The sequence below is a fragment of the Mirounga angustirostris genome, unplaced genomic scaffold, assembly GCF_029215605.1.
Source record: "Mirounga angustirostris isolate CCGP_5_RB_7025 unplaced genomic scaffold, mMirAng1.0.hap1 SCAF_1, whole genome shotgun sequence".
NCBI lineage: Eukaryota > Metazoa > Chordata > Mammalia > Carnivora > Phocidae > Mirounga > Mirounga angustirostris.
The window spans coordinates 2,763,756-2,786,342 of NW_026991709.1; the positions used below are offsets into that span (position 1 = coordinate 2,763,756).

At 43.3% G+C, this 22,587-nt stretch overlaps 1 protein-coding gene and 1 pseudogene across 3 annotated transcripts in view; one reads left to right on the plus strand and one right to left on the minus strand.

Annotated features, from left to right (window-relative positions):
* The window catches only part of HSF2BP (heat shock transcription factor 2 binding protein), a 100,307-nt gene that overhangs the window by 16,894 nt on the left and 60,826 nt on the right, over window positions 1-22,587 (plus strand). For all 3 annotated transcript variants that reach the window (XR_010407385.1, XM_064578243.1, XM_064578246.1), the window contains 3 exons: window positions 10,070-10,219; window positions 11,919-12,051; window positions 22,262-22,379. Coding sequence is in view for 2 of the 3 variants with exons in the window: in XM_064578243.1 (XP_064434313.1) it covers window positions 10,070-10,219; window positions 11,919-12,051; window positions 22,262-22,379 (401 nt within the window). In the remaining variant the exon portion in view is untranslated. The remainder of the gene's footprint in view (window positions 1-10,069; window positions 10,220-11,918; window positions 12,052-22,261; window positions 22,380-22,587) is intronic.
* Window positions 3,622-4,728, minus strand: LOC135362290 (phosphatidylethanolamine-binding protein 1-like; annotated as a pseudogene).

The following is a 22,587-nucleotide window of genomic DNA, read 5'->3' on the forward strand; positions in this document are numbered from 1 at the left end:
TCTGTGTATTTGATGTGTTAGGAAAGCATTAGGAAAGTTAGGATGTGTTGTAATAATAAAAGGGAAGTTGTTGCAACCATTGTATATATATTATTTCAGGAAACTTTTTTTTTTTTTAAAGATTTTATTTATTTATTTGAGAGAGAGAGTGAGAGAGAGAGAGAAAGCACAAGAGGGGGGAGCGGGAGAGGGAGAAGAAGACTCCCTGCTGAGCAGGGAGCCCGACGCGGGACTCGATCCTGGGACTCCAGGATCATGACCTGAGCCGAAGGCAGTCGCTTAACCAACTGAGCCACCCAGGCGCCCATTTCAGGAAACTTTTTAAAGAAAAATGAGCTGATAGTATATTTCAGTTAAAATCAGAGATGAACTACAGAGGGTTTTGAAGGAATCCTGAAAGTCTGGTGCTTGATACTCTGTCAGGTATGAGTATTCACTTTAAATACGTAAACATGTCAGGACTCAATTATTGTTTCTTTTTTAAAAGCAGCTCTATTGAGATATATTTTGCATGACAGTAATCTGTTGTAAAAGTAAAGTTTGGTCATTTTTAGTAACTATATGCAGTTATACCACTTTCACCGCAGTCCATTTTGCTTTTGGTTAAAAGTTTTTAGAAAGAATTGTGGATGCACAGGAAGGTACAGAAAAATCCAGGGACGTCCCCTGTGCCTGTATCCGGTTTGCCCTGGGGTAGCGTCTGGCCTCACTGCAGTGCACGGCGAGAGCCCGGGGACCAGCGCCCGGACAACCCACGGGGTGTGTTTGTTTGTAGGTCAGCGGTGCCGCATGCACTCGTGTGTGTGTGTGTGTGTGTGTGTGACTAGTTCTGTGCGGTTTTTTAAAAAAGATTTTATTTATTTGAGAGAGAGAGCATGCCAGGGGAGGAGCAGAGGGAGAGGGACGAGCAGACTCCCTGCTGAGCGTGGAGCCTGACTCGGGGCCGATCCCATGACCCAGAGATCAGGACCTGAACTTCACGAGTTGGACAGTGAACCGACTGATCCCCCTGGCACCCCAGTGCTGTGCAGTTTTATCACACGTATAGATTCATGTAACTACCACTATATTCAACATACCAAACTCTCCCATCAGCACAGAGATCCTTTCGTACTCCGTGCCACAGCCACACCTGCCCTGTTCCCTGCGCTTTCCTCCTGGCATCCACTGACACATAGTTGCCACACGTTGATCTCTATAATTTTATTTCAAGAATGTCATGAAAGTGACTTTTTTCACTCAGATTCATCCAAATTCTTGCTTGAATCAGTAGTCTGTTCCTTTTTATTGCTGTATAGTATTCCATAGTATGGAAGTATCACAGTTATTTAACTCACCTCCCATCGAAGGACATTTGGGCTGTTTCCAGTTTTTCACTATTATGAATAGAGGTACAGTGAACATCTGTGCATAGGTTTTTGTGTGATTGTATGTTTTCATTTCTTTGGGTAAATGCCCAAGAGTGCAGTCTCTGGGTTGCATGCTAATGCATGTTCAGTTTTTTTTTTTTTAAGGTTGATTTATTTTAGAAAGGGGAGGGGTGATGAGTGGGGGGAGGGGCAGAGGGAGAGAGAGAGAATCTCCAGCAGACTCCCTGCTGAGTGAGGAGCCCGACAGGGGGCTAGATCCCACGACCCTGACATCATGAACTGAGTCAAAACTAAGAGTCAGCGGCCCAACCGACTGAGCCCCAGGTGCCCCTGCATGTTTGGTTTTGTAAGAAATTGCCAAGTTGTTTTGCGGAGTGGCTGCCCCATTTTACATTCCTTCCAGCAATCTATGAGTGATTCATTTCTTCTACATCCTACCTGGCATCTGGTGTTATCACTGGTTTTATTTCAGCCGTTCTAGCAGACGTGAGGTGGCCTGACTTTGCATTTCTCTCCTGGCCAGTCATGTTGAGATCTCTTAACGTGCTCATTTGTTGTCTGTGTATCCTCTCCTGTGAAAGATCTGCTCATGTCTTTTGCCCACTTTCTAATGGGATTATTTTTTTTCCTGTTGAGTTGAGAGAGTTCTTGATGTATGCTAGATAGAAGTCCTTTACTGGACACGTGGTTTGCAAAGAGTTCCTGCCAGGCTGGAGCGTGTCGCTTCATCTTCTTCATGCGGTCTTTCGCAGAGCACGTGTGTTCAGTCTGCTGAGGTCCAGTTTGTTGACTTTTTTCTTCCATGATTGTGCGTTTAGTGCTGTAAGAACTTTCCTCATAACCCTGGGTCCCCAAGATTTTCTTTTTTCTAATATTTTTATATGTTATATTTAAATTCTTGATCCATTTTGAGTTAGGTTTTGTATAAGGTATGAATTTCAGTTGAGGTTTATTTTTTTGGGGGGGGGGTCCAGTTGCTCTTGCGCTTTGTGGGAGAGATGATGTTTACTCTGTGGACCTGCTTTTTGCCTCTGTGAGTGACCAGTTGGGCACATTTGCCAGGTGTGTTCTGGGTTCTTCGCTCTGGCCTGTTGATCTGTTCTGCCAAAGCTCACTAGCGCTGTTACTGTGGCCACGTAGTGAGCCTCAGCATTGGGTAAAGCGATTCTTCCCATTGAATTCTTCTTCCCCCAAATTGTCTAGACAGGCCCTTTACTTTTCCATATACATTTTATAATAAGCTTATCAGTATCTATAAACATTCATGCTGGGATTTTGATGGAAATTGCGTCATGCCTGTATGTCAGTTTTGGGAGAACTGCAATCTTGTCTATGTCGAATCTTGCAGTCCATAAACATAAAGCATGTCTTTCCACTTCTTTACGTTGTCTTTAATCTCCTTTATCAACGGTTCGTAATTTTCAGCACACAGAACCTATCCACATTTTGTTAGATTTTTACTTAAGCCTTTCGTTTTCTTTCTTTCTTTTTTTGGTTCCACAGAACGTTTTTATTTTTATTCAACTCTAAGCAAGTAGCAGAGTTAATACAGCATTCTGGAACTCCAGACTGGCTTTTCTTCTACCAGTGAAGAGTGATCAGTTTAATAGTGCAGACTTGGGGATTTCTCACCACCACTCACCCAGCCCCCAGCTCACCTAGACGACTGCACAGAACCACAAAGCGACTCTCCCTATTGCTGTTTCCAGTACTGCTCTTTTTTTTTTTTTTTTAGATTTTATTTATTTATTTGAGAGAGAATGAGAGAGAGAGAGCACATGAGAGGGGGGAGGGTCAGAGGGAGAAGCAGGCTCCCCGCCGAGCAGGGAGCCTGATGCAGGACTCGATCCCGGGACTCCAGGATCATGACCTGAGCCGAAGGCAGTCGCCCAACCAACTGAGCCACCCAGGCGCCCTCCAGTACTGCTCTTTAAAGGAACCAGAGACACTGACCCCCAGGAACCAGTCCCAGACGTAACATACTGGGGACTAGCGGTGTGAGAGACACTGTCATGAAGATGTGACCCAGAAGATGCCATTATGCACAATTGCAGACTCAGACTCACCAAGACAGAGGCAATGAATCTGTTTTTTTTTAAACCTCTCTTAAAGATTCTTTGATGCTCTGCTCTATTACTGTAGACCTGATCTTTTCACTTGAAATTTTTCTTCTTTAAATTCTGGGTTGCTCTTCTTATGCTGACAATTTTATGAGCCCATCCTAGTACCAACATGTCCTCCAAAACAGAGTTCAGATTTCATCAGAACATAACGGGTGTGATCGGGTCGAATTACAAAGGATCGGCAGAAGGAAAGGTCCCCCTGGGGGGAGAATGGGACTGGGGAAGGGGAGAAATCTACCGGTATCACTGAGCTTGAGAGCACTGCTGGGCATCTCCAAGACGTTCCCATCTCCTGTCTTGTTTTGTCTTTTTCTTTTTTTTTTAAAGATTTTATTTATTTATTTGACAGAGACACAGTGAGAGAGGGAACACAAGCAGGGGGAGTGGGAGAGGAGAAGGAGGCTTTCCGCTGAGCAGGGAGCCCAATGTAGGGCTCCTGTCTTTTCTTCACTTCCAGACAGCTGCTCACAGAGTTGGGCACATAGTTGTCCTATTCAACCCGGGAACACGTGCCGGCCGCCAGGGGCCCACGCTCATAGTTTTTTTTTTTTTTTTTTTTTAAGATTTTATTTATTTATTTGACAGGGAGAGAGAGAGAGAGAGAGACAGCGTGAGAGGGAACACAAGCAGGGGGAGTGGGAGAGGAAGAAGCAGGCTTCCGGCTGAGCAGGGAGCCCGATGCGGGGCTCGATCCCAGAACCCTGGGATCACGACCCGAGCTGAAGGCGGTCACTTAACCAACTGAGCCACCCAGGCGCCCCTATGCTCATAGTTTTTATGGGAAGATGCCACTTTGAATTTACCACAGTGGTCTCCAGATTGTTTGCTGAGAATGGCCTTGTCACACTTCAGTGGCCCATCCTGCTTGTAAACCAGCCAGATGTAAAAGTAGAAGGCCTTGGGAGGCCCAGATCCCATGTAATCGGAGAGAAATCAGCCACTGCTGATGTCCTTGCCCTTCATGTTGACCACTAGAAAATGGTGCCATTGCCTGTATTTGGGGTTCTTCCTGCTGGGAGCATCTCGGTCTGTCATGACCAAGGTGTAGTGTTTACCTGGATCAAGGCCATCCCGTGCAATACAGGTGGGCTGGTTCTTAACCTGGGGGGCATCAGCACTTTGCCCAGCTCGTCGACCTCCGCCCTGGTGTATTTGACCTGCAGTGGATGCTGTGGCCACTTGTCGTCTTCCTGCAGGCTGAGGGGCCCAGACTACTTGCTGAGGTCCACCAGCATCGCGGGGCCGAGCTGGGCAGACAGTGGTGAGTCTTGGCAAGGCATAGGCCTGTAGCACTGACTCAGAGTGGTCTGCAGACTGGCCACAGGAGACAAGGGACCAGCAGCCAGGATGCATTTCTTTTTCTTTTTCTTTTTCTTTTCTTTTCTTTCTTTTGTTTCTTTCTTTTCTTTCTTTCTTTCTTTCTTTCTTTCTTTCTTTCTTTCTTTCTTTCTTTCTTTCTTTCTTTCTTTCTTTTTCTTTCTTTTCTTTCTTTCTTTCTTTTTTAAACATTTTATTTGAGAGAGAGTGAGCGAGTGACAGAGCACAAACAGGGGGAGCAGCAGGAAGAGGGAGAGGGAGAGCAGACTCCCCAAGGAACAGGGAGCCCAATGCAGGGCTCGATCCCAGGACCCTGGGATTATGACCGGAGCTGAAGGCAGATGCTTAACTGACTGAGCCACCCAGGTGTCTGGCATTTCGTTTTCTTTGGAACAATTTTAAATGGTGTTGTGTTTTAAATTTTAGTTTTCACTTTTTTGTTGTTAGCATATAGCAATGTGATTGCTTTTTGTGTGTTGATCTTGTAACTTGTGATCTGGCTGAACTCACTTATGAAGTCTGGGAATTTTTTTTAGATTCCTTGAGATCTTATATAGACAATCATGTCATCCACCAATAGGGACAGTTCTAGTTCTTCCTTCTACTCTCTCTGCCTTTGTCTCTTTTGCGTTATTACACTGTCTGGAACTTCTGCAGACAATCTTGCCTTGTTCCTGACCTTGGGGGAAAGCAATCTCTCACCAGTAAGTATGATTTAAAAAAAAAATAGGCCTTGGGTTTTTTTTAGTTTTTATTTAAATTCCAGTTAGTTACATACAGTGTAATGTTATTTTCAGATGAACAATATAGTGATTCAACACTTCCGTACAGCACCCGGTGTTCATCAGGACAAGTGCCCGTCTGACTCCCCATCCCCCTGCCCACCTCCCCTCCAGTCACCATCAATGTGTTCTCTAGAATTGAGTCTGTTTCTTGGTTTGCCTCTCTCTCACCTTCCCCCCCACCTTTGTTTTGTTTCTTATATTCCATGTATGAGTGAGATCATATGGTATTTGTCTTTCTCTGACTGACTTATTTCGCTTAGCATAATACTCTCTAGCTCCATCCATGTCATTGCAAATGGCAAGATTTTGGTTTTTTTTTTTTTTTGTGTGGCTGAGTAATATTCCATTGGGTTCACAGCAAAATTTGAGTGGAAAATACAGAGATTTCCCATGTACCCCCACCCCCATTTGTTTGTAGCCTTCCCCATTATAGACGTAAATATGATTTTAGCTGCAGTGTTTTGTAGATGCTTTTTATCAAGTTGAGGAAGTTCCCTTCTATTGCTAGTTTGCTGAGAATTTTTATCATGAGTGAGTGCTGGATTTTGTCCAGTTTTTAGAACATTTCTATCACATACTTGTTTGTAGTTAGTCCTTGCTCCCTTGCTCAGCCCTAGGCAACCATAGATCTGCTGTCTCTGCAGATTTACCTTTTCTGAATATTTTATAGAAATACAGAAATAGAATATAGTCTTTTATGTTTGGTGTAATGCTTTGGAAGTTCATTTATGTTAGCACGTGTCAATTGTTGTTCCTTTCTATTGTACCGCATTTTCTTTATCTTTTCACCAGTTGATAGACATTTAGTAACTTCCGATTTTTGACTCTTATGAATAATACTGCTATGAACATTCATGTACAAGTGTTTGTGTGGACATATATTTTAATTTTTCTTGGGGGTTACCTGGGAGTGAAATTGTTGGGTCATATGGTGAGTATACGGTTAACTTTGTGAGAAACTGCCACACTGTTTACCAAGAGTGAGTGTGCCTTTCTGCATTCCACCCAGCAATATGTGAAGTCCTACTTTTCCATATTCTTGTGAACACTTGGTATTGTTAGTACTTTGAGTTATAGCCGTTTTAGTGAGTGTGTAATGGTATCTCATTGTGGTTTTAATTTCCATTACCCTCATGTTGAACATCTTTTCATGTCATTCATATATTTTTTGGATAAATGTCTGTTTACATCTTTTGCCTAAATTATGTTTTTGTTATTGAAACAAAGTTGACACACAATGTTATGTAAGTTTCTGGTGTACAACTTTTGCCTATTTTTTTCCCAACCAACATCATCTTTTTTTAAAATTTAAATTCAATGTAGTTAACATATAGTATATTATTAGTTTCAGAGGTAGAATTCAGTGATTCATCAGTTGTAATAACACCCAGTGCTCATTACATTATGTGCCCTCCTTAATGCCCATGACCCAGTTACCCCATCCCCCCACCCCTTACCCCTCCAGCAACCCTCAGTTTGTTTCCTATGGTTAAGAGTCTCTTGGGGCACCCAGCTGGTTCAGTCAGTTAAGCGTCTGCCTTTGGCTCAGGTCATGATTCCAGGGATCTGGGATCAAGTCCCGCATTGGGCTTCTTGCTCAGTGGGGAACCTGCTTCTCCCTCTGTCTCTGCTCCTCCTCTCTGCTTGTGCTCTCTCTTCTCTCACACGCGCTCTCTCTCTCAAAATAAATAAATAAAATCTTTTTTAAAAAAGGAAATAATTTATTTTAGTCTATCACTTGTCTTTGTACTTTCTTGATGGTATCTTTTGAGGAGTAAAAGTTTTAAATGTTGATGAAGTTCAATTTATTATTTTTTAATGGATTATGATTTTGTTATGATATCTAAGAAATATTTGCCTAACCCAAGGCCACAGAGATTTTTTCCTAGAGATTTTACATTTAGGTCTGTGATTCATTTTGAGTTATTATTATTTTGCATATGAATATCTATCTATTTGTTTTAGCATCAATTTGTTAAAGAGACTATACTTTTTCCATTGAATTGCCTTGGCACTTCTGTTAAAATCAATTGCCATAAGTGTTAATGTTTCATTGATCTATATGTCTATCCTTATACTAATACCACACTGGTTTGATATCTATAGCTTTTTTTTAAAATTTTTTTTAATTTTTTTTAAAGATTTTATTTACTTATTTGAGAGAGAGAGTGAGAGAGAGAGAGCACAAGAGGGAGGAGCGGGAGAGGGAGAAGCAGACTCCCTGCCGAGCAGGGAGCCCGATGCGGGACTCGATCCCAGGACTCCAGGATCATGACCTGAGTCGAAGGCAGTCGCTTAACCAACTGAGCCACCCAGGCGCCCTCTATAGCTTTAGAATAGGTTTTTGTTTTTTGTTTTTGAAATCAGGCGGTGTTAGTTCTCGTCAACCTTGGTTTTCTTTTTCACACTTTTTTTTTTGCATTTCCGTATGCATTTTAAAATTAGATTATCTGTTTGTACAAACAAGCCTGCTGAAATTTTGACAGGGATTTGATAGACATTGAATCTGTAGGTCAGTTTGGGGAGATTATCATCTTACCTATATTAGTCTTCTAGTCCATGAACATGGTATGTCTTTCCATTGATTGACCTCTTCTGTACTTTTTCCAAGCAACGCTTTGTAGTTTTTACTATACAGGGCTTAAACTACTTTTCTTAAGTTTTTTCTTTTTCTTATTTTTGATATTATTGTGAATGGAATTACTTTTGTTGAGTTTTTCTTGATATTATTGTACTATACGTGCTTCCCTTTGTCAGGGCATATCTGCCTGAAGCCACCAAATATGATTGCAGTGAAGACCATCCTGTCTGGTCATTCTCAGCAGTTATTGTGTGATCTTGTCAAAGAACCATCATAAACAGACTAATTGGAATACAGACTGCTTCAACTGTGAGGAAGGCTAGAGTTCGGAAAGGAAGTGTTTGATGTAGGTTTGCACATGTCCCCCTGACTTGAGTGGGTTTGGCTACAGACCCCTGAAGAACAGAACTAGGAATCCAGACTACTATTAGGATGAAACCAGAATTTGTGATCACCTAAGGCAGTATTAGCATGTGTCATAGGTTCAGTGACCATCTTTTCTCCTAAAACAAGTGTGAATATATGTCTGAATGTGTATGGAACTCTGCATACCAAATACATCATCCCCGGTAGATGTGAATGGGCCACCCTAGGTCAAGTTTGATTTGTGGCCCATTGCTTCCTTTTCTTCCCCCTCTAACTGTCCTGCACTCACCTCTCTAAAAGAAAAACCTAAAACATCTAGAATACTTTAACTTTTTTTTTAAGATTTTTTAAAAATTTATTTTTATTTTGACAGAGACATAGCGAGAGAGGGAACACAAGCAGGGGGAGTGGGAGAGGGAGAAGCAGGCTTTCCGCGGACCAGGGAGCCCGATGTGGGGCTCGATCCCAGGACCCTGAGATCATGACCTGAGCTGAAGGCAGAAGCTTAACAATTGAGCCACCCAGGCGCCCCTAGAATACTTTAACTTTCTAAAAAAGATTTATTTATTTGAGAGAGAGTGCGTGTGCATGCAAATGGGGAGGGGGCAGAGGGAGAGGGAAGCAGACCCCCAGCTGAGCATGGAGCCTGACACAAGGCTCCATCCGACCACCCTGAGATCACAAACTGAGCCGAAATCAAGAGTCAGATGCTCAACCGACTGAGCCACCAGGTTTCTATATTTCTTAAGTTTATCTCTTTTAAGTAAGGAAATGCTCTCACCTTTTGAGGGAACTTTAGGTAACAACAATAGTGCAACCAGTGGTGGAGGTTGGGGGAGGTCAGAAAGCCCCATACTACCCAAGAGCCACCTGAAACGAGCCTTTAGGCTTGTTTGTGTGGTCTAAGGGACTATCAGGAGGACAATTCACTGTTAAGAGCCCTGGCTGAGATTTTCCAGCGGTATTCTTCAGAATCCCCACTGACCTCCGTCTTTCTGTCACACTGGCACTCAGCTCGCCATGTGCGGCATGCCTGGGAGGCCCTCCTTCTCACTTCTCTCTGTCTCTGCCCCATCTGTCCTAGCCGGGCTTAGCTGTGTCATCTGGTGTCTTTCCAGTGGAGGGAGCTATCTGGGGCGGGGGGGGGGGGGGGGGCGGGGGTCAGGCTCTTCTACTAGAAATGGTGCTCTGTTACTTTGTTTAGGTGTCCCCATCAGTGTTGATTCTGGGAATAGCCACTTGGGACCTGAGGTGCCTTCATTTTGAATTCAAGATGAATTCAAATCTTTGGCAATACTTGTGCTCTAATACAGCAGCATGTTCTTTTTTGAGAGTGTTATTTTTCCTCTGAAGTTTTAAAAGTTAGAGATTATGGCTGTCTAAGGACCGGTTTTCATTTGCCAACTGTTTTCTGTAATTCTTTGTGCTTTTTTTTTTTTTTTTAAATCTTTGAATGAGAAACACAGTAGAGGTATTTCAAGGTTGAATGCTATTCATTTTGCCGATTTTATTCTGTTTTGATTTTAGGAGAAACTCGCTCTTCGACAGCAGCTGAATGAAGCAAAGCAGCAACTCCTGCAGCAGGCAGAATACTGTACGGAAATGGGAGCAGCGGCCTGCACCCTTTTGTGGGGCGTCTCCAGCAGTGAGGACGTCGTCAAAGCCATTCTGGGAGGAGTAAGCATGACCACTGGGCTCCCTGGGTATTGTCCATCAGTGTTGATGGAACCCAGAGGGTACAGTGTGTACTAAGGAGCTTACAGATGAAGTCCACATCTTGTGTTCATTCATCCAGTAGCGCCGGGCCCAGCAGTGTGTAGGGCCTGGTGTAAGCCGGTGCTCTAGGGGTGCGGAATGAGTCTGTGTGGTGTTTGTGGGGTGGTACCACTTCAGTTCCTTGACATCTACACACATTTAACAGAGTTTAAGTGCTTCTCTGTAGGTTATCCCATGAGTAACGCAATATTTGATTTGTTGAAAGTTGCATGTTATTTATGTATTTGTGTACTTTAGTAGTACGCACACACACTCCCACACACTCAGAAAACTTCCCAGAGGAAGAGAGGTTTGACATGGCCTTTGATGAACTCGAGTAGGTGGCAAGGGCAGACAATGGGGAGGGGAGAGGAATGGCATCATCAGAGGCATGGGCTGAGAAGCCTGAAGTTAGTGTTGGGGGCCACGCATGGGTCAGTGGACACAGAGTAGAGGGTCAGTGCGGTAAAGTCATGGGGAGATAACCCTGCGGAAGTAGGATGCAATGTGATTTTGGGAGGCCTCAGAAGCCAGGTTGCTGATTTTACCCAGTAGGGTGGTAAGACTGGATTCCTGAGGGTTTTGAGTAAAAGAATGGTGGGGCGAGAGACTTCAGGAAGATTGTCCTGACTGTGAATGAGGGTGGATAGGAGCAGGGTGGGTGTGGGAACGAGACAGGAAGACTAACTGGCAGGCCCTTCTGGTGGCTCAGGGCTCAGGCAGCGCCCTGCTGTGAGGGGCAGGGAAGGCAGGTGTGGTGCCAGGGGCCTGTGGCTGCACTCTAGGAGGAGGGTGTGCTTGTGAATGGGAGTACAGATACGGGGGAGGTTCGACAGGAGGCCAGCAATCCATTACTTATGACTTGGAGAAACAAAAATTGTGTGTGACTTTAGTGGAGATTAATTGTATTTTAACATTTATTGAGCTTTATTTACGTGTAATTTACACATAAAATTTACCCATTTGTGAGTGTACAATTTTAGTGGTTTTAGCTCATTTCCAGAGTTGTGTAACCATCCCCACAACCCAGGCTCAGAACATTCTATCAGCCCGTGAAGTTGCCTTGTGCCGTTGGTATGTATGTGTCGGCTTTGAAGCTATCCCTTAGAACCCTAGCACCCCGGGAAGCGTTTCAAAAGTTCTGTGTGCTTGGAGGGACTTCTGCTGAGTAATGAAGATTTAAAGTGCCCAGCAAGCCTGCTCACTGCCTTTGTCTCTTGACATGTTGAGGTTTCTGTTAAGATTTTGTTTGAAACTCCATTCTCCAATGGTTGAAACCTGTGGCTTCATGCCTGGAACCAACAGAGAACGTATTTTTCTAGCATATTCCTAGTGGATTTTGGATGAACCCATCCTCATACTGCCACCACTGTAAACTCATGCTGTTCCCTCACATATATTTTATTTTGCTCCTTCCATCAGTCTGCAGGGTAGTTTTTCTACAGATTCCAGATTTCCTTTTTCTGTTCTTTTCCATATGGGAACTTGGAATGAAGGAGCAGACTTTTGAATACTGCTTCTGTCATTAACACAGAGTCTTCCTTTTATGCCTTTGTACTCTTGTAATGTTTTGTACCAGTGTTTGTGCAGGGCTGTGATACTTTCCTTTCCAAACTTTCAGGATAAAGCTTTGAAGTTTTTCAACATCACTGGTCAAACAATGGAGAGTTTTGTGAAGTCACTGGATGGGGATGTCAAGGAGCTTGATTCCAATGAAAATCAGTTTGTGTTTGCTTTGGCTGGGATCGTAACAAGTAAGTCATTCTTTTGAGATGCAGTGACTGTTAGCCATGTCTCTGGAGTGGTGATTACAGCCAGGGGTGTGTATGCAGCAACGTCTCCTGGAACTTTTTCAATGTCCTGTGGTTCTTACCCTAGAGAACCTGATCTGGTGGGCCTGGGATAGGTACCAGGTGTGGGTGTTGTGGGGCACTGCCCCCCCCCCCCCCCCCCCCCCGCGAATCTGGTAAGCGTCGGTCAGTAAGAAGACTGATCTAGGAAACAGGATGGTTTTGCATGTTCTGTTCAGTTCTGTGCGTGGAAGGAAGTCAAAACAAAACTAAGTTTAGCTGCTTGTTATTAGGAATCATTTTACGAACATCTAGCTGAAGTAGAAGCCTTAAGCGTAAGCGAAGCTCTTGCTATTGTTTTGGTACAATAATTAAATAATTCCAAAACCCTAAATTGTCTCCCAAAGATTACAGTTTTTCTAGGATAGAATTCTATGGCAAAACTGCTGTAAGGAATAAGGCCAAGTAACTAGATAATTAATAAATCCTATCTTAGTATAGTGGGAGGTGGTAGTTACTAGTATTATTGTTCTGATGTCAGTGAAATAGTTAGATCTATTGCCATGACTGTTAGATTTACTCTTTATATATTTGCTCTTTCCCATTGCTCTTTCCTTTCTGCTCTGTCCTATGCCACTCTTAGGGTAATTCTCTGCTATTAAAGAGAGAGGAAATCTTATTTTTCCTCATGGCATTATCCTTCATTTACTGAAATCCTAATAAGGTAGAACCTGTGTAGACATTTTCTTCATAATCCCTTAAAAATTGGTGGTACTTCTTTGAGGTGGATATTGAGACTGTGACAGTGTCTGGGCCAGTCCTGGTTTAGCCTGGCCCTTTTCCAGGATCGCATGGCACGCTTCCGACAGGGCGCCTTCAGGTGGAGGGGGCTTGCATTGCTCCACTTTTTAAATTGTTTTAAGGTCTTTTTTTAAACAGAAGGCATGCAAAGTGAGATAAGTCAGAGAAGGAAAATACTGTATGATCTCACTCAAATGTGGAATTTAAGAAACAAAACAAACAAGAAAAGGGGAAAAAGAGAGAGAGAGAGAGAAACCAAGGAACAGACTCTTAACTCTAGACAACACACTACACTGGTGGTCACCAGAGGGGGAGGTGAGCCGGGGGATAGAGGAAATAGGGGGTGGGGAGTGAGGAGTGCACTTGTCCTGATGAGCACCGGGTGATGTATGGAAGTCCAATCACTACATTGCACACCTGAAACTAATATTACACTGTATGTTAGCTACCTGGAATTGAAATAAAAACTTACAAAAAATTAAAATTTACATACAGTAAACTCACCCATGTCATGAATGTAAGAGCTCCTGAGACTTGATAGCAGAGCACCCTTGTGTCGGTGACCATCACTTCTCCATTCTTCTACTTGTCCCTGTCCTCCCACATACTCGCACTACCGCAGGCAAGCAATGTGGGAAAGAGATGGGCTGGGAGTTGAGGCCCAGTGGCCAGTTCAGCTTCTGTCTCTGACCAGCCCTGTGTTCTTGTGTCCGTGACCCTCGGTTTCATCTTCTGAGGAGTGTCTCAGACCCCACGTGGTGACTGAGGTCTGTGCTAACCCTAGGCTTGAGTGGTTGTGCCTGTGGAAGGGGAAGGTGCCAGTTCTGTCCCTTGACCTGTGTGTGGTCTTCTGTCTGCTAGTCCGAGTCTGCAGGGAAGAGTCCGTGATAGCACTTGGGTGGTTTCCACTCTTTGGCTATTACAGGTCTTGCTGCTGTGAACATTCATGTAGAAGTTTCTGTGTGAACGCATGTTTTTGGTTCTCTTGGGCATACACCTAGGAGTGGAATTGCCGGGTCATAGGATAGTTCTGTGCTTCACTTTCTAAGAAACTGCCAGACCATTTTCCCCAGCAACTGTGCCATTTTACACTCTGATGGCTACTTTTTCCTGTGTCTTCAGGACAGTCCATCTTTTTCTGTGTGTGTGTGTGGGTATGTATCTTTGGTGTTGTTGGAGGTGGTTGAGCTCTAGGAGAGATCATCAGGGACTGCCTAGATCCTCACCACTGTTGTTGGATGTCCTTAAAGGCGAGGTTGGCTTGTAGAGAGCTGATCTCCAGTTTGAGTACTGATCACCATCATTTTGTCCTGGTTCTGTGTCTGAATCATTTATTGAATTTACTGTCAGGACAGTAGCCAAACAGAAGCATTTAAGACTCAGGCAACAGATAATGGAGCTGTGTAACTGGATGCACTAGAAGAAGAAAGACACTCTGAAACCATGACCCAGGTGACTTCATAAGCAGCCCAGAATTGCTCCTTTTCCCTAGTGAGGTAAGACCGAGCAACAAGCAGCACTAAGGCAGGCTCTGGGCAGGAGTGTCCTTCCTAAATTCTCTTCTGGCATGGACACTTCTTGAACTACAGAGATAACTAGGAGGCTCTCTGTCATCAGACAAGTGTAATAAGGGGCTGGGTTGAGGGTGTTCCGTTGACATACTAACTTATGAAAAGGAGGAAGGAGCACTGTTTCATGATTAGTTAACTGACTAGAAGAAAAGTGCTGGTATTTCTAGTTAGTGTTTGGGATGATACTGCGTGTGATGCCATAAGGCTAAAAGGTGATCCTAGTTCAGGCCTGAAGACTGTTGGATTTGGCTGAGTGGCAGTTGCTCTGAGATAAGTAGGCAGTAAGCCTTGCCTCCTGGGTCAAGGGACAGGCTCTGAGAGGAGGTGGGTCTTTGATGCATGCCTTGTTGTTGAGGTAACATTCCTAGAGCATCACTTTTCAATCTCAGCACTAGAATTTTCTGTTGTGGGAGCCTTCCTTTGTGTTGTAGGAGGTTAGCAGCACGCTTAGACTCTACCCATTAGAGAGGCCTGTAGTAGCCCCCGAAGTGTGACAATCAAAAATGTCTCCAGATATTGCCGAGTATCTCCTAGGAGCAAAATCACCTTTCTCTGCCACTTTGAGAACCACTGCCCTAGATCATGACCTTAACCTTTCATGTACATAGACAGATTTATGATACTCTGGGATATGAGAGGTAATTGTTGAAAGAAATTTCAGGATCATTGAAGGCATTTTTTGTTTCTGTGTTCCATGGGCATGGTTCTGACATACTTGATTTAGTTAAGTCACACAGATGTCTTGCTAATTCAGGAGAATTTGGTATATATTATCTACAATATCTAGTTAGTCATAGAAATTTTCTTAATTGTCTTTTAGTGATTAGTCTTGGATAATTTTGGATATTTTGTAATCTTTCCTTAGATAATAGCTTTCCTTCAGTTGACGGAGTATGGCCTAGATAAAGAAATGCTGTTTTGTGGAATTGGAGTGTTTCCTTAGATGCTCATGTCCCTTTTCATCTTGCTCAGTGAGGAAATAATTATAGTCAACCTTGGAGTTTTCCAGATTAATGGAACATAAGAGGCAGTTAATGTACATGTTGGATCAGAGGGATCCCCAACCAAGACTTCACCCAAGTATCCTTAAGATCTGGGATTAAGATTTGAGAGAAGTGTGGAACTTCAGTGAATCCCTGGGGATATAACTTTCTAGGTGAATTGTTGGTTTTTCTAGGTGAAGGCAAGTAAATTGGCCAACTTTATAGAATGGGACACTAAAGAAACCTGAGCATTAATCTGTTACTGTAAAGAATTTGGCTTCATCTAAAAAAAAAAAAGGATGCCTGTGTGGCTCAGTTTGTTAAACGTCTGGCTTCAGCTCAGGTCATGATCTCAGGGTTCTGGTATCGAGTCCCACATCGGGCTCCTTACTCAGCAGGAAGCCTGCTTCTCCCTCTGCCTGCCGCTCCCCCTGCTTGTGCTCACTTGCTCTCTCTCTCTCTCTGGCAAATAAATAAATAAAATCTTAAAAAAAAAAAAAAGAATTTGGCTTCAGAAGGCACAAAGAGAGGGTGGGTGGCATATGATTGGGCAGTACAGCAAAATGGGGTATAATTGTTTTGTTACTTGTTCACAGATCTTGGATGAAGCCATATCCTTGACCATTAGGCTTTTTTTTTTTTTTAAAGATTTTATTTATTTATTTGACAGAGAGAGACACAGCGAGAGAGGAAACACAAGCAGGGGGAGGGGGAGAAGGAGAAGCAGGCTTCCTACGGAGCGGGGAGCCTGATGCGGGGCTCGATCCCAGGACCCTGAGATCATGACCTGAGCTGAAGGCAGATGCTTAACGACTGAGCCACCCAGGCGCCCCGACCATTAGGCTTTTTAAAAAACAGGTGATACTAGGGGATTGCAGGGACTGGTACAAGGAATGACTAGTCCTTTTTCTGTGAAGCTGGTCACAGTTGGCCTGTGGCCTTCTGAGGCTTCAGCTCAAGAGGGCATCAAGAAATTAAGTAAAGATTTAGCAGAACTCTTTTGGCTTTTGGTCTAGTTATTGGACTCTGTCCATAGAATCTTTTCCTCATAGAGATTTTGGGACATAGTTCATTCTTGGTGTAATTTCTTGAATCATACATAGTTGGACAAATTAATATTCCGATCAGCTATAATTTGTGTATGGGAGAATTCTCTGGGATTTCTACAAGTCATCCTTCTGTAGTCCCACAAAAATCAGATCAGCCAAACTACGAGCAAAACTGAGTTCTGGGGGCCACTTCCCAGTGGGACTGGGCATCCTCTCAGCTCCGAGGGGGGTTTCCATGAAAAGCGTACAGAAGCAGAGTTTTCACATTGAGACTGCCCATGGCCCTTGACGCTCTCCCTCACCCCTGACAGCTGAATAATTGACTTGATAAGAAACTACTACAGCAAATGCAAAGAAACAAAAAACAAACAATAAAACAAAGGTCACAATATTAAAATTAGAGGAAACTTGCTTATGTTTCTTAAAAAAAATATGGTACAGTGTTAGTACTGCAGATAAGAGGTTTATATACAAGAACAGGTCCAAGATGAGCAGCTGAGACTAAGTAATGTATCAAACATGAAAATTGTATCTCTGTTGTTACTGTTATTTTTAATTAATTAATTAATTTTTTAAAAAAGATTTTATTTATTTATTTGACAGAGAGAGACAAAGCGAGAGAGGGAACATAAGCAGGGGGAGTAGGAGAGGGAGACGCAGGCTTCCCGCCGAGCAGGGAGCCCGACGTGGGGCTCGATCCCAGGACCCTGGGATCAGGGCCTGAGCCGAAGGCAGATGCTTAACGACTGAGCCACCCAGGCGCCCCTGAATTTTATCTCCCAACCCATCCATGCAGGTTGACCTCTTCAGCACAGTTTGGATTTCTTTCTTTCTTTCTTTTTTTTTTTTTTTTTAAGATTTTACTTATTTATTTGACAGAGACACAGCGAGAGAGGGAACACAAGCAGGGGGAGTGGGAGAGGGAGAAGCAGGCTTCCCGCGGAGCAGGGAGCCCGATGTGGGACTCGATCCCAGGACCCTGGGATCATGACCTGAGCCGAAGGCAGATGCTTAATGACTGAGCCACCCCAGGCGCCCCTGAATTTTATCTCCCAGCCCATCCATGCAGGTTGACCTCTTCAGCACAGTTTGGATTTCTTTTTTTTTTTTTTTTAAGATTTTATTTATTTGACAGAGAGAGACACAGCGAGAGAGGGAACACAAGCAGGGGGAGTGGGAGAGGGAGAAGCAGGCTTCCCGCTGACCAGGGAGCCTGATGCGGGGCTCGATCCCAGGACCCTGGGATCATGACCCAAGCCGAAGGCAGACGGTTAATGACTGAGCCACCCAGGCGCCCCTATTTTAAATTTATTTTTAAACAGGTTTTCTGAGATATAATAATATACTCTACAAATCGCCAATTTAAAGTATACACTTTGATGGTTTCATGTGGTTGTGCCTCCATTTCCACAGTTCATTTTGAATCATTTTCATCACCCTGAGAAGAAAGGAAGAAATCCCCCTAACCTTAGCCATCACTCCCCAATACTGCCATTCCCCAAGCTCTAGGCAACCACTGATCTGCTTTCTATCTCTGGATTTGCCTATTCTTGACATTTCATATGGTAGAATCATAGCGTATGTGGTCCTTTGTGCCAGGCTTCTTTCACTTAGTGTCATGTTTTCGAGGTCTGTCCACGTCATTCCTTTGTATGGCAGGGTGATATTGTGTACGGCCATACCACATTTATTCATTATCAGTTGATGGATGTTGGGTTGTTTCTACTTTTTTGTTATTATGAATAATGATGCTGTGAACATTTGTGTACAAGTTTTGGTGAGGACATGTGTTTTCATTTCTAGGGGTAGAATTGCTGGGTCACATGATCATATGGTTTTAACCATCTGAGGGGCTGTCAGGCCATTTTCCAATCCTACCAGCAATGCCTGAGGGCTTCAGTTGCTCCAGATACTCATCAGTATTTTTTAATTAACTTTCTGATTGTGGCCATCCTAGTGGGCGTGAAGTGGGATCTAACTGTGGTTTTGATGTGCATTTCCCTGCTGGCTGATAATGTTGAGCATCCTTTCATGTACTTATTGGCCATCTGTATGTCTTCCTTGGGGAAATGTTTATTCAACACTTTTGCCCATTTTGAAATTTGTAAGAGTTTTTTTTGTATATTCCAGATACCAGTCCCTTATCAGATATGTGATTTATAAAATTTTTCTCTCATTCTGTCACTTGCCTTATTACTTTCTTGATAGCATCCTTTGAAGTACAGAAGTTTTAAATTTTGATGATATCCAGTTTTTTTATCTTTAGTTGCTTGTGTTTTTGGTGTCACATCTGAGAAACCATTGTCTAATCCAAGGTCATGAAGATTTATATATATATATATATTTTTTAAGATTTTATTTATTTGAGAGAGAGAGAATGAGAGAGAGCACATGAGAGGGAGGAGGGTCAGAGGGAGAAGCAGACCCCCTGCTGAGCAGGGAGCCCGATGCGGGACTCGATCCCGGGACTCCAGGATCATGACCTGAGCCGAAGGCAGTCGCTTAACCGACTGAGCCACCCAGGCGCCCCAAGGTCATGAAGATTTATCCCTATGTTTTCTTCTAAGACTTTTATAGTTTTAGCTGGACATTTAAGTCTTTGGTCCATTTTGAGTTAATTTTTATATTTGTTGTCAGAGGTTCGACTTTATTTGTTTGCATGGGAATATCCAGTTGTTCCAGCACCATTTGTTAAAAAGATTATTCATTTGTCCTTTCTCCATTCAATTATTTTGACAGCCTTCTTGAAAATCAGTTGAGGAAAATAATATGAGGGCTTATTTCTGGATTCTCAATTCTACCATTGATCTATATTTCTGTCATTATGCTAGTACCTTGTTATTATTTCTATTGATGAAAATAAGACAAAATTATTACAACCTAAAGCAAAAATATCAGACATAACACATCTCAACTCTTTGTATATATGTATTTAAGACTTTAAAAAAAAGATTTTATTGAGAGAGAGAGACAGGATGAGAGAGAACAGAAGCAGGGTGGAGGGGCAGAGGGAGAGGGAGAAGCAGGCTCCCCGCTGAGCAGGGAGCCCAGCGCGGAGCTTGATCCCAGGACCCCAGGATCATGACCTGAGCAAAAGGCAGACGCTTAACTGACTGAGCCACCCAGGCACCCCAAGATTTTTTTTAAGTAATCTCTACACCCAGCCTGGGGCTTGAACTCATGACCCTGAGATTAAGAATCGCATCCTCCTCTGACTGAGCCAGCCAGGCATTCCTCAACTCTTTGTATTTTTATCAGCATCCATAACTGACACCAGATTAATTTCTTAAATTATGTAATTACTATGGTAACTTATAGAAATAATTGTAAATAATTTTAAAGAAAAATAAACCTATAAAATATAAGTACATTTTAACAGAAAATCACACTAGCAATCCTTTGTAGTCTTGGAGTTGCCTCATAAGCATCCCAAACAGATTGACGAATACTGGGGCCATGTGTAGGAATTAATTCATACTTATTTTACTTGGTAGTTTGCTCTTTAGTTATTGATACTCAGTGAAGTACAGGATTGGCGTTTGCTATTCCAATACTGGATACATGGTACGGGATTTGTTGTGCTTTGTTGGATGATGTTTTGCTCTGTAACACTTTCTTTGGTGATACCTTAGTGATGTCCTGTTCTCTGTTGCTTATAACAAACCACCTGAAGCTTCAGGTCTTTAAACAAGCACATTTACTTTGCTTATGAGCCTGCAGTTTGCTCAGGGCCTGGCAGGGGTGATTTGCTGCCCCTCTGCCGTGTATGGGGCCTCAGCTGGGGCCGCTCAAAGCATGGAGCGATGGAACAGTGGGGGGCTCGTGGGGGCCGCTCTCCTCATGTAGTCTCAGGGCTTCTCACTGTGCCCTCTTTCTATGGTCTTTGCATCATGGCAGCCTCAGCATAGTTAGAGTTCTTTCTTAGTGACTCTGGGCTTCTAGAGAAGGTGGCAAGAGACCAAGGTAGAAGCCTTGAAAGTCACACAGTGTTAGTTCTGCTGCATTCTGCTAGTTACACAAGTCACAGAGCAGGGACAATTCAGGGTTTACATGTTGGAGGCATGGTCTGTGGGCAAGTCATCTCTGGAAATTGGCTACTAAAGGATGTAGCTAGATGTAAGTTTTTCTGTGGGATTTCCAGGAGGTGGTCAGCTATAGTTGCTCAAAGAAGGCTTTCCTCTGAAAAACAACCTTAAAATGACTTTCTATGAGTTTATGATGCCAAATGCTTGAAGGTTCAGTTTCCCCGCAAATGTTTCTTTACTAAAATTAGAGTATGTCATATACTAGAAAATATAATTATCAGGTTCAAATTCATTGAACAAAGAAGGCAAGTTCATGTCAGTGAAGGGTCCCATCTTCAGTAAAGTGAAATTATATACCAGATAACACTGCATCAATTTATGAGGTGAAACTTGCTGGAAAGGCAAGCAGAAGTGGGAAAAAAAATATCTGTTAGGTTTAAGAGACTTTTAATATCCCTCTCTTGATTCTTCTCAGTCCAGATAGACAAAAATAAATAGGAATGTCCAGGATTGATTCCATAAAGTTGATCTGGTAGCATAGATAAAATTTTATATTCTGGGGCGCCTGGGTGGCTCAGTTGGTTAAGCAACTGCCTCTGGCTCAGGCCATGATCCTGGAGTCCCGGGATCGAGTCCCACATCAGGCTCCCTGCTCGGCAGGGAGTCTGCTTCTCCCTCTGACCGTCCCCCCTCTCATGTGCTCTCTCTCATTCTCTCTCTCTCAAATAAATAAATAAAATCTTTAAAAAAAAATTTTATATTCTGCCATCAGATTAATCAGAGGCAGAAGAAATAAGTGATAAAATTCATCCTCCATTCTTGATAATTAACAGCAAACTGAAAATAGAAGAAAAGTTCCTTAAACTAGTAAAGGCTATTTATGAGGATCACATGTGAGACGCGTCTACCTGTGAATTACTGGAAGCACACCCCTCGGAGCGGGGAGGCCATGGCTGCTGCCCTGCTTCTCTTCCAGTTGGGCCTGTGCCTTTGAGTTAGGAGCGCTAGTTCCTGTACTCTTAGACCTAGCTAAAGAAGGGTCCCACCAACGCATGCTAAGTACCCTGGGAGCACTGATGTAACCTGATGGGTGTCCAGTGCTGCTGACAGAACCAGTATGAGCTGCGGCCTTGGAATGCCAGACGGAGCCCCGGGAATTACCTGGCTTGATCTCCATGTTGGTTTTGCAGGGCCTCAGGCATGAAGAAACATGATACTTGCCGACCCACAATAGGATGTAAAATTTAGAAAAAGAGCCTTTCTCAGGATGGTGTTCATATTCTTTCTTGATCTCATGATTTCAGTTTGCTATTGTGGTTCAAAGTCATTAGGATTTCACTCCCAGGACTGAAAGTGGATTTTAGTGTCTTTGGTCCCAGATAAAGTAATACGCATCCACCTTCAGTTTGAGCCCTGACTGCCCAGAGCTGTGTAATCCGGTATTCTGGAGCATGCTGTGGTCCGGTTGCAGACGCACTTAGATTCCGTGCTCTGTTCCGCTCCCGAGGCATCTGCTAATCACAGAGGACATTACTCATCACCTTAATAACCGCTGTGGTTGTCAGTTACTCTTTTTGGGCTGTCAGCTCCTGGATGGCGCTGTTTGGTAGCACCTCGTGGGCTAGTCTGTGTTTTCATTAGGTCTGTTCAGGAAAAAATAGCAAAAAATGCTCTGTCTCGGGGCAGCTTTTCCAGACTCTGGAGTAACCGTGATTCTGATGCTCTGTTCTGTCTTTCTGTTGCAGATGTTGCTGCCATAGCGTGTGGTCGCGAGTTCTTGGTTAACTCAAGTCGGGTGCTGCTGGACACCATACTGCAGCTTCTGGGGGACCTGAAGCCAGGACAGTGTACCAAACTCAAAGTGTACGGTGGACGATGTTAAAAAGCTCATGTTTATTTAGTTAATAGTTAGAATTTGCTGATTGGGCTTCTTTTTCAAGTAAACACAGTTAACTTGGCAATAGTTCTAAAAAAAATAGAAGAAACACATTGCCTGGAGAATTAAGGGATGCACTCTTTATTCAGTACTCTTTTAGAAAAATCATAAGAAACGAAAACAATGTTCTCACCT